Raw genomic sequence first — 18,507 nt, 5'->3', positions numbered from 1 at the left:
CATCAAGGCTTGTAGCAGCACTGAGGGCAGTACAACCATCTGACAGGAAAAATACCACCTATAGGAATAATAATAATAATAATAATAATAATAATAATAATAATAATAATAATAGCAATAGATACCAAGGGCCTAAGAGATGTTTTTATGCAATCGCATTGGACATTTTGTGAAGGAATGTAGTTTTAAGGGTCAATTTGCTAGGCAGAGAAACAACAGAAATTATGACTACAACAATAGCAACATTAGAGGAAATAACTGGTATGGTAACAACAGTAATAATCATGGTTTTGGTCAACAGAATAGTTTTGAATGTCAAAATGCTTGTTGCCAAGGGATACAAGCCCCGAATATGAACACAATGTGTTATATTGAATCTCTGGGAGCTTCAAGTTCACTGTTGATTGACAGGTGAATCAGTTGGATGGAATGTTCCCAGAGAGGCATGCGGACTCAGGAGAGAGCAGTTGAGAACCCTGACAGAGGTTCTGGAGTCTTTTACCTGTCCCTGAGGCTGGAAATGAGTGTGGATCCTGGTCTTTGGGAAAGAGAGACTTGCAAACTCAATCCTGCAAGCTCCTCCTGTGTTTCCTGTACCTTCATCAATTTGTATTAGACCACCATCTCTGTTTCTACTGCCCCTAGATATTAGGAAGTAATCATCTTAGTCATCTAGGCTGCCCAGGGCCTGGAAGGGATCCCGGAAGTGGGCAGGAGAAGAAGAAGAGGGTGGACAAAGGGTGGAAATCTCAACTGATTAGGCTTAAGATCTACTGAAGAAGAAGCTGAAGATTTCACAGCAGTTTGCCTGCTCTGGTTTAGCCCTGACCAGGCTGTACCAGAGAGAAGCTGTCATCTTGATTCTTTCATTTGCCTGCAGTTAGAGATTTATTAGTATCAATTTAAAGTAGGGTCTCCTAATACCTCTTTCCCATTATCTTTTGCCAGATATATTTAAAGTTTTAAAGTACCTTCCTGAATTGATTATTCATAGATTATTTGGGAAGGGAGTCATGCAGTCAGATTACCAGCGTTACCAAGCTGAAGAGCCCAATTTAATAATACCAATTAACCCCAGGTGGGTCCTGAAGGGATATCATCCATTGACCTAAAGGATCCTACCTGGGCAACTGTTATAGGAGAGAGAGGTGTCATCCTATCCTCTCTTTGTACTCCATCTACCAATACAGCTAAGAGATAGCAGATCTTCATTTTAATATAACAAATGCAAGATTACATAAGAACTGGTATGAGACCAAAGTACAGCCATGTTGTTACAGGGAATATGAATCATGGTAACCAGAATGGAGGGACAGCTTCATTATGAAGGTGTGGCCAAAATTCAGAAGTAATTAATCAAATAAATGGGAATAAAGTGAATATTGATGAAATTGTATGTGTAAAAGATAATGTGATTATGGATAATGGTACACTTGGTGTTAATAATGATTTAATTGGTAGTAATAAGGATTTAATTAATAATGGTGATGATTTGATTGGCATTAATGCTAATTAAAATGGAATCAGTGATAATTTAATCAATATAAATGATAATTTAAAGGGAATTAATGACACTTTTATTGGTGCTAGTGCTAAATTAACTAAATTAGGTGGTGTTATTGATGGTACTGGTAATTTACCTACTGTTAATAGTACTTTACTTACTTTTAGTAGTGATTTAACTACTGTTTGTGATAATTTGACTAAAATTGATAATGATTTACTTGGTGTTGATAATAATTTGATTAGTGTTGTAAATAATTGTAAGAAAAAGAAAAATAGTGGTGTAAATGGTGTTAGAAGTTCTAGTAATTGTGTAATTAAGGAAAATAATGGAAATTGTGATTTGATTAAGGATAATTTGATTGTAAATAAGGACAATGATGCCAGAATAGAGGTGAAAAGGACCAAAGGTGCAAAATCCTGGGAAAATTCTATAATTCAAGACAATGTTAACTTGTATGGCCAGGAAATAGCTGAGCTTTGTTCTGATGTTACTGTTTTATTTCCTGTGTTGGAAACTTTCCAGCATCCCAATAGCACAGAACCACATGTGTCTATTACTATTGGGAACCAGATTTATGACCTTCTCATTGATACAAGAGCAAGTAAATCAGTTTTGCAAAGTTTTCCTGAGAATTGTAGAGCTGTTGGTACAATGGATGAGATTGGTGCTCCAGGCATAACTCAGAAAGTAGCTAAATTTACAACCAAAAATGATAACTCTTGGACCTTTTTTCCGTAGAGCACACATTCCTTTATATGCCAGGATGTCCCATGAATCTTTAAGGGAGGAATTCTCTGTGAAAATTAAAGGCAACAATCCAATGTACAGAATCTGATGATATTTCTTTACATCTCCCAGAGGAATCTTTAAAGGCCTTTCCATTGCTTTTCTTAGATTCTTACAGTACAGAGGATGACTTAGGTACTATCTATCTAATAACTGAGGATATACCTAAGGACTTGTGGTCAAAATCATCCACAGATGTTGGGTTGTTGAAATCAGCTACTCCAGTCAGGGTGAGGATAAAGGAAGGACCAGTTCCTTGTGTAAATCAATATCCTTTGACTAAGGAAGCAATAGAAGGTATAAGACCAATAATTTAGTCCCTAATTCAACAAGGGATACCTTGCTTAGTTGTGCCAAGTCCAGCTGCTATAATTTTTTCCATTCCAAGTCAGGCTAGATATTTCATTATGGTAGATTTATGCTCTGAGTTTTTCTTGATTCCAATCCACAAGGATTCTCAAAAGATCTTTGCTTTCACTTGGGAGAAAACTAAGTGGACTTGGACTCATCTTCCACTGGTATACAGACTCACTTAGCCAGTTCTAAACTGAGATCTGAAAACAATTAAGTTTAAAGAGAGTAAATTGTATAAGCAGAATTTGAGAAAATGTGGTATGGCTCATTATCTAGTAATCTTAGTGCACAGGGTGCAGAATTAGTGGCACTGAAGCAAGCCTGTCTTCTAGCTGAAGGTAAAAGCAAATATTTACAAGGACTCTCAATATGCATTATCTGTTTGCTATGCAACAAAAAAGATTTGGAAACAATGAAATTTTATTACTGCATCAGGAAAACCAATAGCGTGTGCTGGAATAATAACTGAGTTGTTGGAAGCAATCCAAAAGCCAAAACAGCTGGCAGTAATCCATTGCCAGAGTCATACTAGTGGTAGAGATTCCATCTCTAAAGGTGATCACTGATATAATTGCAAAATATGTTGCCCAGAAAGCTCCGATTTATATAATGAATTTAACATCTATTGATTCTACTGATCTAGAAAAAAAAAGTATATGTAGACTCAGATATCCAGAAATGGAAGGATAAATTTGGAGCTAGGAAAGAACATGGAATATGGATTACTAATACAGGAAGATCTTGTTACCAAAAGATTTGTATACCTATTTGTGTCAAACTATTCACACATTTTGGTACACAAGCTGTTATAGTTTCCATCAAGAGACAATTGCATCAGTACTGTTGCAAATAAGATCTGTAATAGTTGTCCAGTCTGCCAAAAGTCTAATCAAAGTGCATTCAGAAAGAAAGGTTTAGGTGGTAGACCTTTAGTATATTTTCCATTTGAAAGTTTATAGATTGATTACATCAGTATGCCTAAAGCTGGAGGATACAAATATTTTCTTGTGATAGTTGATAGACTAATTAAGTGGCCTGAAGCTTTTCCATCAAATAGCAACACTGCATGCTTTGGTCCTTATACAGTTGTATTATTCACCATCTTCTGTAAAGATATTAGGTAGAGATTCATGGTATCATTGTTCTCATATTAAATTAGCACATGGTATAGGTAATGAAAATGTAGAAATTGTTACTAATAGAAGGAGGAGGAGGAGGAGGAAGAGGAAGAGGAGGAGGAGGAGGAGGAGAAGGAATTGTGTAAATTTGAGATCTTCAGTCAATTAGAATCTGCAGTCAGAAAATTCAGTAAGGAGAGGACCATTCCAGCGGAAGATGTTCGGATGGAAGAGGACATGGATGAAGAGAATTTAGGATTCAAGGATTAATGGATATGATAGTAAGACTGATGAACTTATGAAATTGAACTGATAAAGACTTTGTATTAATCATGGACAATTTGGACTAATGGTTTGAAAGGAGTTTGGATAATGTAAATAGTATCATTACATATTCGTATGCATCCAACATTGCACATAATACTATCAGGAACTTCAATGGTGAAAAGGAGAAGAGGAGAAAATAGAGAGAAGAGAAGATTTCCTTGAGGAATGGAACATCATAAGGAGAAAAGTTTTGGTACATATTATACATTCAACAGTAACAGGATGTTGCAATACAATATAGCAAAGTAACAACATATCAGATCAGATACATAAAAACACAAACCTGTTAGGGTACATTGTATTACTCATGGAATAAAACAATGTATAAATACTAATAAAATTAGAATTAGCTATAGGATAAGTTAGTACTAACAATGGATAGTTAGTTACTAACAAAATTAGCTAGTTATTTAGTTAATATTTAATTAGACTAAATACTATATCATAGGGATAGTTTAGAATAGTTTAGTGAAATAGGGATAGCATTAAATTAGATTAGAGGAGATAAGATAAGGTACTAATGTACATAACAGTGCAAATACAATGAACATAACAAAATTGCATTACATGAAGAACATATAAAATGCTAAGTTTACATATCACAAAGTAATGTAAATAGATGTGTAAATAAGTGTAAATAGTGTGTGTATATTATAAATTGTATTATAGTGTATTGTATATATGTAAAAGGTGTACACATGTATATTTGATATATGTACATTATATGTACATGTATGTACGAATGCATACCATACATGTATATATTATATAGATGTTGTGTGTATCATATATATGTATAAATGTTAATTTTGTGAATACTTTGGTATTGAGTTGCAAATATTTGAATGTAATTTGCATAAGTGAGTTTGATGTTTTCTTGAAATTTTGATGTAAAACTTATGCAATGTTGTGTTAAATATGTATTTTTCCTAACTTGTTTGTATTTATTATTAGAAGAATGTTTTCTTTTATTAGTACAGGAGTTGTGTTTGGTGATATTTTTGCTTGACTTTTGTGTTAATATTTCATATTTGTTGTTGATTTTGTTAACTTTGTTGGAAATTTCGCATTGTTACTTGTTATTTTGTGTTTTGAACTATGTCATTGTTCAATGTATTTTTCCCTTTACCTTTCCTTGGTAAAATCCCTAGTGTAGGGTAGAGTAGCATAGTGTTATACAGAATAGAGTTAGTTTAGGTTGTTTGTTATTTTGGGTTAGAATTTTAATTTAGTCCATAGTGTACAAATTACCAAAATATTGTGTGGAACATGTTATTAAAAATGATGAAGGCAGATATTAAAAGGGTGAACAGTATTTTAGTAAAAGCCATGCTGATAGAGATAAAATCATTAGACCATGCACCTGTAAGTATTCAAACTGCCACCTCAGCAATTTTACCTTTCATATCGCACGCTCAGGAAGCTAAAAGAGAAAGTTCAAAGTCACTTCCCCCTATTTTAAAACAGTCCCTCACCTTGAGTATGTAATCCAAAACAGGAAACTCATTAGGGATCACAGGAAATGTAGTTCCAAGTATCCCAAGTGATTTTAAATAACACATTACCCCCCTGAGATCCGTTGAAAAAGACTGGTTTTTTTTTTCAGTGGATCTTAAACCAAAAGAAAAGAGGACAAAAGCTAGCCGCGTTGACAAAAAGCCAATTTTGGGGCAGTCCCCCACTGGCATAAGAGTGTCCATTCAAAATAAATGCATTCAATTCGTTCAACCCCCATAGTTCAGATCAACTGTGCCCCAAAGTTCAAATTTGGGTCTTCATGATCCAGTGAAGGCTCTTCAGGCATCTTTTGGTGCCTCCACCAAACAGGTTCAGTTGTCTGAATTCTGGGGGGATGGTATAATCCTTATCCTGAAATTATTCTCAAAGAATTTAAACTTTACATTATAGATTACAAAACATACATTTTCTTCTAAGAATTAGACATTACCCCCCTGAGGTTACTTCTAAAGGAGTAAAAATTGACTTGCAATATAGATTATAATTCAGACATTATGATTATAAAAACTTAACACACACACCCCTGTGGAAAATTTTAAATAACACATTACTCCCCTGAAAAGGTCAGCCAAGGCTGCATGGCTGAGTGAGTCACAGGGGTGCATGAAATCAAATGGCAAAAAAAAAATAATAAAAAGAATAAAAAGAATAAAATTCAAAAAAAGGAGAAAAAATTAACTTGTGAATGAAATGTAAAATGTGCAAAAAAAATGTAAGGAAAATAAACTTAGGCCTTTGAATCAAGGCCTAATTAAAGTGATTTAAGCAGTTTGCAATTACCCATTCAGGACCAGGACTACAGAAAAATTGCCATTTTCTCTCTATATATAGAGGAATAAGGGAAATGCTTTTTTTTTTGATCCAATTTTTTTCTGCACCTTCTCAGGGAATGAGCCATTAAATGATAGCCAATCTTAGGTGCTTCACTAGGAATTTAATTGAGGTGACCCACGTCCTCTAAAGTTTTAGAAAAGACTGGGACTCCAGGACTCGAACCCCAATTTTCAAGCCCTTCAAGTATTGGCATAGAACTCCTGCAATTCATGCAGATTCCCAGTCAAATCTTTGTAACCATGTGGCTCGGCACTTCTCCTGGAATCAGACAGAGAGGCATTAAATCACAATCCCATAGTCTCAAGGCTCTTCAGATGTTTGCATGAAGCTTATATCACTGTAAAATAAAAAAAAAATAAATAATGATTAAATATGTACTTCCAGTACAAGATGAGAAAAAGGAAAAATCAATTGCTCTAATTAAAAAATGTTTTAAAAATCAAATATATATATATATGTATATATATATATGTATGTAGGTATGTATACAGATTAGAACTAGTGAAAGGTTTTGTTACTCAAAAATGAGATTTTCTATGAGTGTAATAGCAGATTCACAATGCACATTCAAATAGAGCACCCTAATTTCTAATAACACATTTTAAAATAATAAACAATGATGTTCAAAAATCATATATTTGTTCCAATTTGTAAACCTTGGCTAAGAGTTTCTCAACAAATTCTGTTACTGCTTCCATATAAAAATCTGATATTTAAAAAAATAACTTCTGGTCTAAATTATCCTCAAGAATTCTAGATCCCTCTGACAAAAGAAGCTAAAACATAGACTAATATCAATATATATATATATGTATATATATATATATATATGACAGTTCTTCACAATAAAAATATATAAAGCTTATCCTTTAAGACAACAGTTCTTTAAAATAAATACATAAAAACCTTATCATTTATAAGAAGGGTACTAGGCATCTAAAGTAAATTTTTAAAAGACCTCTCATAAAATTACAATTTAAATCTCAAGGCAGGCATCAAACTCTCCACGGTTGAACACAATTACCAAGATAGAATAAAAACTTAAAAGACATGTGCTCCTATAAATCCAGATTACATAAGGCAATTTACAACTTTAAAAAATGTGTAGGAAATATAATGTGAGTACCAGATTAACAAGCTGGTCAAAACCTCTTACCAGTTCTAATAGACTTTTCTCATTATTTGGGAGTTACAATAAAATCACAAACAGAATTAATCTAGCAGCCACAAACTTCACTAACTTAAAATGATTCAGTGCAATAGGAAAATCAACGAAATAAACAAAATTAATTCACGAAACTAATCAAAAAAATGTAGCAAGATATAAAGTCTTTTTTAAAACAGAAACAAAACCAAGGTTTTAAAAGTCCACTCCAATTCAATTTTAAGGTTCACATTCCAGGCCCTTATAATCAGTCTCTGCTCTCAGTTTAAAGTGCTGAGCAGGTATGGGGTGAAATTTCTTCCCTGGAGTTTAAGTTTAATAAACGCAAGAAAGTTTGTCATTTTACTTCCTGTTTGAAGTGTAAATACTAGCATGCCCACGTGGAATTGTGGGCTCAGGGCTAGAGAAAAGCTTAGGTCAGTATTTAGAAAAATACTCACGTGGAGAGCCTGTGGGGGTGGGGGGTGTTTAAATTAGGTCTTTAGAGAAACAGGTGGAGGGCTAGAATGCAGGCCATTACCAAGAGAGTGGGGGGGGGGGGGTAACAATACCAAATCCTAAGCAGCAGCGGCAGAATTCTCCAAAGACAGAGCAGGGCGGTAGTGAAAGCGGCAGCAGCTGCAGCAGTCTCCAAGTCAGGGCAGGGCTGTAGTGGAAGCAGCAGCACCATTGGGCCTCAGAATAGGAAGAGCAGCACCAGTGTGGCAGGATCGGAGAAGCGGTCTCTACTGGCGGGCTCAAGATTCAGGATTCGGCAGAGAATAGAAGCAGAGGAAGGGAGGCCAGGCCAGGGCAATCAGTGTCAGAGGCCAGCAGGAAATCTGGCAGTCCATCAGTGTCTGCAAGGGCCACCAGGCCCGGGGCATTGAGCAAAATAATTCGCAGCCCAGCGGCAATTAAAACCATTGTTCCTCTTCCCTAAAAGGCAGCCTAGATGCTGGGGAAAATAAGAAGAGGACTGGGCGAGGGAAAAGATCGTTTCTGAGACTCTGGGTCCCAGAGCTGCATGGCTTCTTCTTAGGCTATCTAGAAAATTGAGAGTTCAAATTTCAACCTTCTGGTTTGCCAAACTGTTGTTTTTAAAAATGAGGAAGGCAGATACTAAAAGGGAGAATAGTATTTTAGTAAAAGCCATGCCGATAGAGATAAAATCATTAGACCACTCACCTGTAAGTATTCAAATTGCCGCCTCAGCCATTTTACCTTTATTATCGCGCTCAGGAAGCTAAAAGAGAAAGTTCAAAGTCACTTCCCCCTATTTTAAAACAGTCCCTCACCTTGAATACATAATCCAAAACAGGAAACCCATTGGGGAAAACAGGAAATGTAGTTCCAAGTATCCCAAGTAATTTTAAATAACACAAACACTACTTTGGCTTTGTGCAAAGGGTTAACTGTTGTGGGAAATTGTAGGATAAATATAAGGCTTAAGATAATAGATGACAGCTTGAAGAAATCTTGGATTTCATGGACATTCTATAATGGAATGAAGCCAGGGTTTTGAAAGAGAGAGTGTGGTTTGGCGGAGCTGAAGTGTGGTCCAGCTTTGCCAAGTATCCAAGGAGCCGATAAGAGTGGGATTTGGATTTCACTGAGATGAAGATACTTCAAGCAACTATCGTGGCCTAGGTAGAGGAAAAGTCTTGATTATCTGCTGTTGGACAGCAGATTTATCTACCTTACTCCCTAAAGTGGATTAACTGGCTGTGTATTGGACTTGTTCCTGGTTTCTGGGACATCTATGCTTATCTTGGAGCACTGTGCATCAGTGTAGTGAGAAGCCCACCTCTCCAGCCCTCTCTTATTCTAATTAGAGGGTTAGCTTAGTTGAGACCAGTGATTCCTAAAGTGGATGCTACCACCCCCTAGTGGGTGCTGCAGTAATCCAGGGGAGTGGTGATTGACATACTTTTTTTGTATTACATTCTATTCTGAGTTCAATAAATAGTTTCATAATTTCCAGGGGGCTCTAAGTAATATTTTTTCTGGAAAGGAGGTGGTAGGCCGAAAAAGTTTGGAAACCACTGGTTTTGACCTTAGTTTAATGAAATCATTTGGGTTATTTCATAGTGTAGTAAACTCTTCTCTCCTACTTCCCTTATAGAATATCAATAAACCCAGTTTGTTTATACTTCCTTTCTCCTCTAAGCCATTAAGAACCCACATCATGAAGTTACCCATTTCACTGGCTTTCCGTGGTTGATAGATTGTCAGTTAGCTGACCAACTGTCATTCCAAACCACACATTTCCATTTGGTTTCCCTGTGTTTACCTGTCAGTCCTTCCCTTATGAGGTGTGGAAGTGTCCCCAGTTTGTCTGGCATCTAGTTATTCCCCAATTCCCAGTATTTTCTTTTTCACCTTCCACTTAGAGGGCATGACCAGTGAGAGACATCTCTTTAAGGTGACTTTTTGGTCTAGATATCTTTCTGTTGTGGATAGCTCTGTGTACCATACATGGTAAAGCTTTCTGCTTAGAGGGCACAACTTGTTGATCTAAGCCACCCCTTATTGCAAAATGCTGGCTAATTGGATTATATGAAGTTACAGAAACAATGTTATAGGAACAACAGCTTATATGAGGTTACAGAGAAAGGCAACTAAATACATTTTACTCAGTTTGCTTAATAACCTTATAAAATATAGTTACTATGATTCTATTAATCACTAGTCAGTCATTATCCCATATAATCTCTTCCTTTGGCTAAATATTGATTAATTTTATCATCTGGAGTCTTATTTAAAGAGTCTCATTTACTTCAATTCAGATTCCATTGATTCTTTCTCTGAGTGCACCTGGCATTTTTTAACATGAGTCCTTTGGGACTGTTTTGGATCATTGTATTTCTCAACATAGCTAAGTCATTCACACCTGTTCATTGTACAATACTGCTATCACTGTGTACAGTGTTCTCCTGATTCTGCTTATTTCACTCAAAATCAGTTCCTATAAGTATCTCCAGGTTTTTCTGAGCTCCTACTTGTCATTTCTCTCTCTCTTTTTAAATTTATTCATTTTCCCCACCCAATGGACTATATAAACTTGCCCCTCAGATCATTTCCTGAACAAGAGTGTCTAAGCTGCTATGCCCTGAGGCAGAATCTTCTCTTTTCTGGTGTACTGGATTCAACTGGTTGAGCTAACCCTCTGAGCTAGCCTGCCCTGGGGCAAATTATTCACTGTAGTCTGAGGGCCAAGGCTTCCCCAAATTCTCCCTGCCAGCCATTGTTAGAGCCCTGGACTTCCTGTGGTGGGTCAGAGGCATTCCTTCATGGCTGTAGCCTCTGCCTGGTCTTATCTCAGCCTGCCTGGTCTTATCTCAGGTGTCAGAGTTGTGGGTAGGGCGGGTGTTCAGCCAGCCAGTCTTTCATTTATCTTGTGAAAATGACTCTCTCTGCTTACCTTTCAAGTTGTTTTCAGCATGAGAGTTCTGTAACAACTTTTTCTTGTTGGATTTGGATTTTTGTTTTCTTTGAAGCTCATTTTAATGATTGGTACAGAAGGAATATCAGAGAATTTGGGCTTTTAGTGCTTGTAAACCACAATCTTGGTTCAGTCCCCTTCCTGCTTGCCATTTCTTATAGCACAATAATAATATTCCATGACAATTATAGACTATAACTTACTCAGCCATTTCTCAGTTGAAGAGTATCACCACAAAAATAGTTCTTTAGATATTTTTTCATATATGTAATCCTTTTTCCTTTTTTATCCCTTTGGTCATAAAACTAAATTGCCCTGCAGAATGGTTTAATCAGCTACAACTTTCCCAAAGAGTGCATTACTGTCTCAATTCTCCTACATCCCCTCCAAATTTTGACATTTTCCTCTTCATAGCAAATCTCATAGTTTTGGAGTGGTGCCTCAGAGTAGTTTTAAAGTGTATTTCTCTAATTAATAATGACTTAGAGCATTTTCACATGACTATAGATAGCTTTAATTACTTTGTCTAGGAACTGCCAGTTTATATTCATTGGCCATTTACCATTTGAAGATTTACTTGTATTCTTATGCATGTGAATTATTTCTCTAATTGTGAGATGAAGGCTTTATTAGAGATACAAGATGTAATTTAAAAAATTAACTTTAATAACAAATTTCCACATTAGTTTTCCAAAGTTATATAGTCCAAATTGTCTCCCTCCCTTCTCTTCCCCCCTCCCAGAATTGGTAAGCAATTCAGTCAGGGTTATACGTGTATTATCATGCAAAACACGTTTCCATATTATTCACTATTATAAGTGAATCATCTTATAAAACCAAAACCCCAAATGATATACCCAAATAAAAAGTGATAAATCATATTCTTCCACCAGCATTCTTATTCCAACAGTTCTTTCTCTGGAGGTGGATAGCATTCTTTGTCATAAGTCCCTCAGAATTGTTCTGGATCATTGCATTGTTGTTGGTAGTAAAGTCTATCATATTTAATTGTTCCACAATACTACTGTTACTGTGTACAATGTTTTCCTGATTCTGCTTATTTCACTGTGCATTAGTTTATGTAGGTCTTTCCAGTTCTTTCTGAAATCATCTGGTTCATCATTCCTTATAGCACAATAGTATTCCATCACCTTCATATACCACATTTTGTTCAGCCATTCTCCAATGGAGGGACATCCCTTTAGTTTCCAATTTTCTGTGATCACAAAGAGAGCAGTTATAACTTCTTTTTCCATATAGATAAATTTGCCTTTTAAGGAATTCTCTCCCATGAATTTTTGTATATCTTTTTCTGTTTTGCTAACTCTGCTTTTTAAGATGTTTCAGTCACTGAATTTTTGTGCCTCTTTTGCCAATTCTCCTACTCTATTTTTAAGTAATTATTTTCTTCAGTACTTTTTGTTACTCCTTTACCAAGCTTTTAATTCTTCTCTTATGATTTCCCTGAGCCATTCTCATTTCCATTCCCAATATTTCTTCTACCTCTCATTTCATTTTCTTAATGCCCTTGCCTTCTATCTTAGAATCAATGCTAAGCATTGGTTCCATGACAGAAGAGCAGTAATGGTGAGACAATGAGGATAAAGTGACTTTCCCAGGGTCATATAGCTAGGAAATGTTTGAGGCCTGATTTGAAATTAGAACTTTTTATCTCAAAGTCTGAGCAACCTAGCTACCTCCTATTATTTGATTTTATAATTATTTTTGAGCTCCTTCATTAGTTCTTTTGGGGTTTGAGACCAATTTATATATTTTTTAGAAACTCTGGAGGCAACAAAGTATAGACTTTGTTGTCTTTTGGGTTTGTGGATTTTGGTCTTCCCTGTCACCAAAATAAATTTCTATTTTGAGTTTCTTTTTTGTTGTTATAAAACATTACAAACATTATAAAATATTATATAATAAATACAGTGGCAGAGATAACTTTTTTCAATGTCCTTATTAATAATATCATATGAAGTGTAAGACAAAAAGATATTCCCTACTTTAATGGACATCTTTTTCAGAGTTGAAATGAAGAACTAATATCATTAATAAATGACATGTTCCAGATATGCCTTTTTTGCATAATTTTGTGCTATTTTATAAGTCACAGAACAGGAATTCCATTGTTCCCCAATAGAGATAAGTTAAATAATGTAAATGGAAGAAACTAAATGAACAAAAGTCAGTTGTCCATTGTTGTGGAGATCTCTTTATCATCTCTGATAATCTGATGACAGTTTAGTTGATAAGGAAATAAGGACAGGACAAAGGAAATGTCTTTTACTTCATGCTTCCAGCTCTGGCTCCAGGAGCATGGAGTTTTTTATATATATTTTCACACAAAGAACACAAAGAAAAACTTACAGCTCATGGTTACAAATCACACAAAAGAAAATCCTTGGAGGCTTCAAAGTAAAGATAGAACAGGGTCCAAGGCTGAATTCTAGCCGCCTGGATATCAGCAAGAAAATTCTGAGAATCATAACTATATTCTATACATATCATAAATGAATTGAGTCTTGTATTTTTTATAGGGAGGACTGCACCTGGATGGATGAAGTTTTGTTTGGCTCTGACCTTGGCTGACTTAGGAATATTCTTAGAGTTTATGGATCTTAATTTTCTTGTAGAGGAATTGTTAACCCAGTAACTGCTGGTTTGTTTAAAGCTTTCCAGTGGGACATATGTTATTAAGAAAAGGTGTGGATCTTGAAAAGGAGTCAAAAGAGGAGTCTCAGATGTTCATCTATTTAAGACTCTGTTTCTCTTATTGGCCTCCCACACATTGTTATATTGAATCTCTGGGAGCTTGAAGTTCATTCAATGATTGACAGATAAGTCAGTTGGATAGAATGTTCCCAGAGAGGCATGCGAGAGGCAGGAGGGGGCAGTTGGGAACCCTGAGAGAAGTTCTGGGGTCTTTTATCTGTCCTGAGGCTAGAGATCAGTGTGGATCCTGGTCTTGGAGTGAGAGAGTTGCAAACACTACTCTGCAAGCTCTTCCTGTCCTTGATATACTGTTATCAACCTGTACTTGACCACCATCTCTGTGTCTACTGCCCCTAGATATTAGGAGTTTCATCATCTAACTATCTAGGTTTCCCAGGGCCTGGGAGGGATCCAGGAAGTGGACAGGAGATGAAGAAGAGAGTAGAAAGGGTGGATATATCTCAACTGTTAAGGCTTAAGATCTACAGAAGAAGAAGCTGAAGATTTCCCAGCAGTTTACCTACTCTGGTTTAGCCCTGGCCAGGCTGAACCAGAGAGAAGCTATCTTTGATTCTTCATTGCCAACAGTTAGAGTTTCATTAGTAGCAATTTGAATAGGGTCTCCTAATACCTCAATCCTTTACTCTTATCCTTCTTACCAAATATATATAAAATTTAAAACACCTTCCTAAATTGGTTTTATAACTTATTTGGGAAGGGAGTCAACACAGTCAGAATACCAAAGTTATCCCAGCTGAAGAGCCCAAATTAATATATCAATTAACACCAGGTGGGTCCTGAAGGGATAAGCCACTTTGACCTGAAGGATCCTGCCTAGGCAACTCTTATAAAGGAGAAATACCATCTTAACCTCTCTGTACATCATTTCTACTACCTCAAATAGATACTAGTGATCTACTTTAAATATAACACCATACAATGATAATATAATTGGTTGGGTAGTCCTCTATCTGTTTTTCTATCTGTGGGAAAAGCAAAGGACAGTCTCTGCTTTTAAGGTCTTCACAGTCCAATGAGAGAGATAATATATAAGCAAGTATGTACGAATAAGCTATATAGAGGATAAATTGGAAGCAATTGTTAGAGATCTATCATCTCTTTATATTTATCTATCAATAGACAGCCAGTTGAAGAAAGAGAGTGGAAAGTTGCACAGTCCCTTTAATAATTTCAAATTACTTCCCAATATAAAATCCTATCTTTTAAATTAGATGTTCCTCTAGCAATATTATAAGGTTATATATTTTAGAACACCACAATTTCTAAAGGATCAAAATTTCAGATAATTTAAAGGACAATCCTAGGTCCCTCTGAGTTTAAAAGTTCTTATCTGGCAAATGGGTATAATAACATTTGTTATACATATGACACATGTACCTCAACATAATGACTGCTGTTGTTGGAAAAGTCATTTATAAACTATAAAAACACTATGGAAATTTGTACCAGGATTATGGTATTTAAGAGTTAGATTACATCAAAAAACAATCAAATAGGGTGAAGCTAGGTAGTTCAGTGGATTGAAAGTCAAGTGTAAAGACAAGAGGTCCTCGGTTCAGATCTAGGCTCAAACATTTTCTAGCTGTGTGATCCTAGGCAAGTCAGTTAACTCCCCTTTCCTAGCCCTTACTACTCTTCTGCCTTAGAAACAATGTAGAGTATATATACACCTTTACCTTCTGTCTTGGAATCAATACTGTGAATTTGTTCCAAGGCAGAAGAGTGTAAGGGTTAGGCAATGGGGGCTAAGTGACTTGCCCAGGATCACACAGCTAGAAAATGTTTGAGCCTAGATCTGAACCGAGGACCTCTTGTCTTTATATCTGACTTTCAATCCACTGAACTACCCAACTGCTGCCCACCCCCCCCACCCCATAGTATTTATTTTAAGAGAGAAGGTAAGGGTATTTTAAAAAAAGAAAACAAGTATTTATCCAAAGACCTGCTGGAAAAACATAAAAAAGTACTTCTGGATCAAGCCTGAGGGGAACAGGGGGGAAAATCGTGTAATTAGAATTTTGTACCCAGGAGTCCATTTCCTAGAATCCCTCTTTTGTTCTCTTGTAGGTCCTTATGTTTTGGAGATAAGATTTCTGTAACCCTGCCCTCACTCTCTCTTCTCCTGCTAATGAGGTCAAGAAAACGTCTCTTTACTCAGGCTTTTACTTTTGTCTTTTTATTTCCTCTACTAAAAGTGATTATTAATAAATCTTATACAATATAATACTTGGAGTTATTGCATATTAATTTTAATCTTACAAAATAAAGATAGGTGATAGTGACTGAGAAGTTCTTAACTAATGACAACACTAAGGAATTTATTGAAAAGTTGTTTGGCATAACTTAATCTTTGTTATTCCTTTAAAAAAATCTTTCAATATCATTTTACTTCCATTTTCTGTGGGTGATGGAGGGATAGAAGAGAGGGAGAAAATTAAAAACAGATAAATAATAAAGTTTTGTTTAAATTGTCTCTCATTTAAATATCTATCTTATGTTTTCTTTTATTTTTACAAAAGGTATTTACCTAGGTTTGACTCCATCTGGATTTTGGAATGTGGGTGGCACTAAATGGTACAACTTGACAGAATATCTCTGCTCTTTATATGAAGGTAGTTTTTCTTGACAAAAGTTGCACTTACCCCATGCCCATCTCTTGACACAATCTTGAGCAAGTTCTTTCCTCTTTCTGGGTCTCGGATTCTTCATATATAAGAAAAAGGGATTACTTTAGGTGATATCTAAGGTCCACTTCATTTCTGAATCCCATGATTTTACATCACAAATGATTTGTGATTACAAGTACTAATGAAGTCTCATACTACCCTTTTGTGGGTTATTGATTTTTAAATTCACAAAGAAAGATATAATGGACCTTACATGTTATGGTTTCTTGAAAGCTCAAGAGTAAATCAGTAATAGAATTAAAAATAGGCTCTAAGAATCTTTGCTTCCCAGGATCACATGATTCACCAAGAGCAATGACAATGAAGTAAATTCTTTAAGATTTTATAGGACAGTAGATTTAGAGCTGGAAGGGACTGTAGAAACAACCTATACTAAATACCTCAGCCAACTATCAGACTGATTTTTCTAATACCTAGATCTGAACATGTCACTTTTCTATTCAATATAACTCCATTTGCTCCTAACTACCTTCAAGATCAAATATGAAACTATTTAGTGTTTTAAATTCTTTATATCCTGGTCCCTTTCTGCCTTTCCATTCTTTTTATATCTTACTCTCCACCTTTTAATCTCTGATTTAGTGACATTGGCTCCTTTGCTGCTCCTTAAATAAGAAATATCACCCCCAGACCTTTCATTTTCACTGGCTGTCTCTCATACTTTCCCTCTTCATTTATTTTTTTTTAATTAAAAAAAAAACAAATTCAAACCCTCACCTTCTATCTTAGAATCAACACTGTGTATTGGTTCCAAGGCAGAAGAGCAGTAAGGGCTAGGCAATGGGGGTTAAGTGACTTGCCCAGGGTCACTAGGGCAACTAGGAAGTGTATGAGGCCAGATTTTAACCTAGGACCTCCCATCTCTAGGCCTCGCTCTCAATCCACCCAGCCACCCAGCTGCCCCTCCTCGTTTTTGTTTGCATCCATGACTTTAAGCCCAAGTTATAATCTTCCTTTCTGTAATAAGCCTTTCCCAATTCCACTTCATTCTGATACCTTCTCTCTAAAATTGTCTTTAACTTATCTCATTTGTACATAAAGATTTGCATGTCATTTCCCTCATTTGAGCTCCTTGAGATCAGGGACTGTTTTGCTTGCTTGCTTGTTTTTGTATTTCTTTGTATTCATAGTGCTTTGGAGCACTTAATGCATTCTTGTTTACATGACTTTTGCAGATGAAGAAACTGAGACCCTGGCAGGTTAGGTGACTTGTTCACTTACCTAAATGGCAGGCAAAATTTGATCCAAAGTGTTCTGGCACCAAATCCTAATCCCTGTTAATATTTTGTCTATTAGTAAATGAACTTATAGTAACCCTTAGTGCTATTTTTTCCTCTTTTAGATTGCCAAGATTTTTCATTTGTGGATGCTATTTTAACAAATCATTATTTACTACTTCTCACTTCATTGGGTCTTTTAGTAAGCACAGATCTTCGATATCCAAAAGATCATTTAACGGTATGTTTTTCAACTTTATAGCTATTGATCTAAACTGTCTGCCTGGCATCAAGTCAATGGATATTTGATAGACATTGTGTAGTTTCTTACTGGTTTTGCCTTAGTAAGAAAAAAAATTAAGAAAGTGTATAGGACATTTCTATTCATGTGACTAGAATTGGTCTCTACTATGAAGATAATGAATTATTGTTTCTTCTAAAGCAGTGTTTCCCAAACTTTTTTGGCCTACCGCCCCCTTTCCAGAAAAAATATTACTTAGTGCCCTCTGTCACATACTATCACCACCCCCTTATAGTTATTCACCGCCTCGAAATGCACCTGTGGCTATCACCAACCCCCTGCATCTCTGCAGCACCCACCAGGGGGCAGTGGTGCCCACTTTGGGAATCACTGTAATCTAAAGTGTTCTTCTCCTCTTAAAAAAGGAACAATGTTTAATATATGGAGAATTTTATTCTTTTTAACTTTGAACACTAATAGGATAGAACAAATTGAGGACCATAGAGATAAGGAGTGGGACAAACAATTCAGGAGACTCTGCCATGCAAATATTTGTTGAAAGAACAACAGATTTATTTGTCTAGAATAGGTGA

The 18,507-nt window shown here is 35.8% G+C and overlaps 1 protein-coding gene across 1 annotated transcript in view; it reads left to right on the top strand.

Moving 5' to 3' along the window:
* LOC123234050 (cation channel sperm-associated protein subunit beta-like) overlaps positions 1–18,507 on the top strand; it is a 168,612-nt gene that overhangs the window by 64,997 nt on the left and 85,108 nt on the right. Inside the window, exons 7-8 of the mRNA XM_044660001.1 lie at positions 16,289–16,381; positions 17,799–17,914. Coding sequence (XP_044515936.1) covers positions 16,289–16,381; positions 17,799–17,914 — 209 coding nt within the window. The remainder of the gene's footprint in view (positions 1–16,288; positions 16,382–17,798; positions 17,915–18,507) is intronic.

This window comes from Gracilinanus agilis, chromosome 2 (genome assembly GCF_016433145.1).
Source record: "Gracilinanus agilis isolate LMUSP501 chromosome 2, AgileGrace, whole genome shotgun sequence".
NCBI lineage: Eukaryota > Metazoa > Chordata > Mammalia > Didelphimorphia > Didelphidae > Gracilinanus > Gracilinanus agilis.
This window is presented reverse-complemented; position numbering and strand designations above follow the sequence as displayed.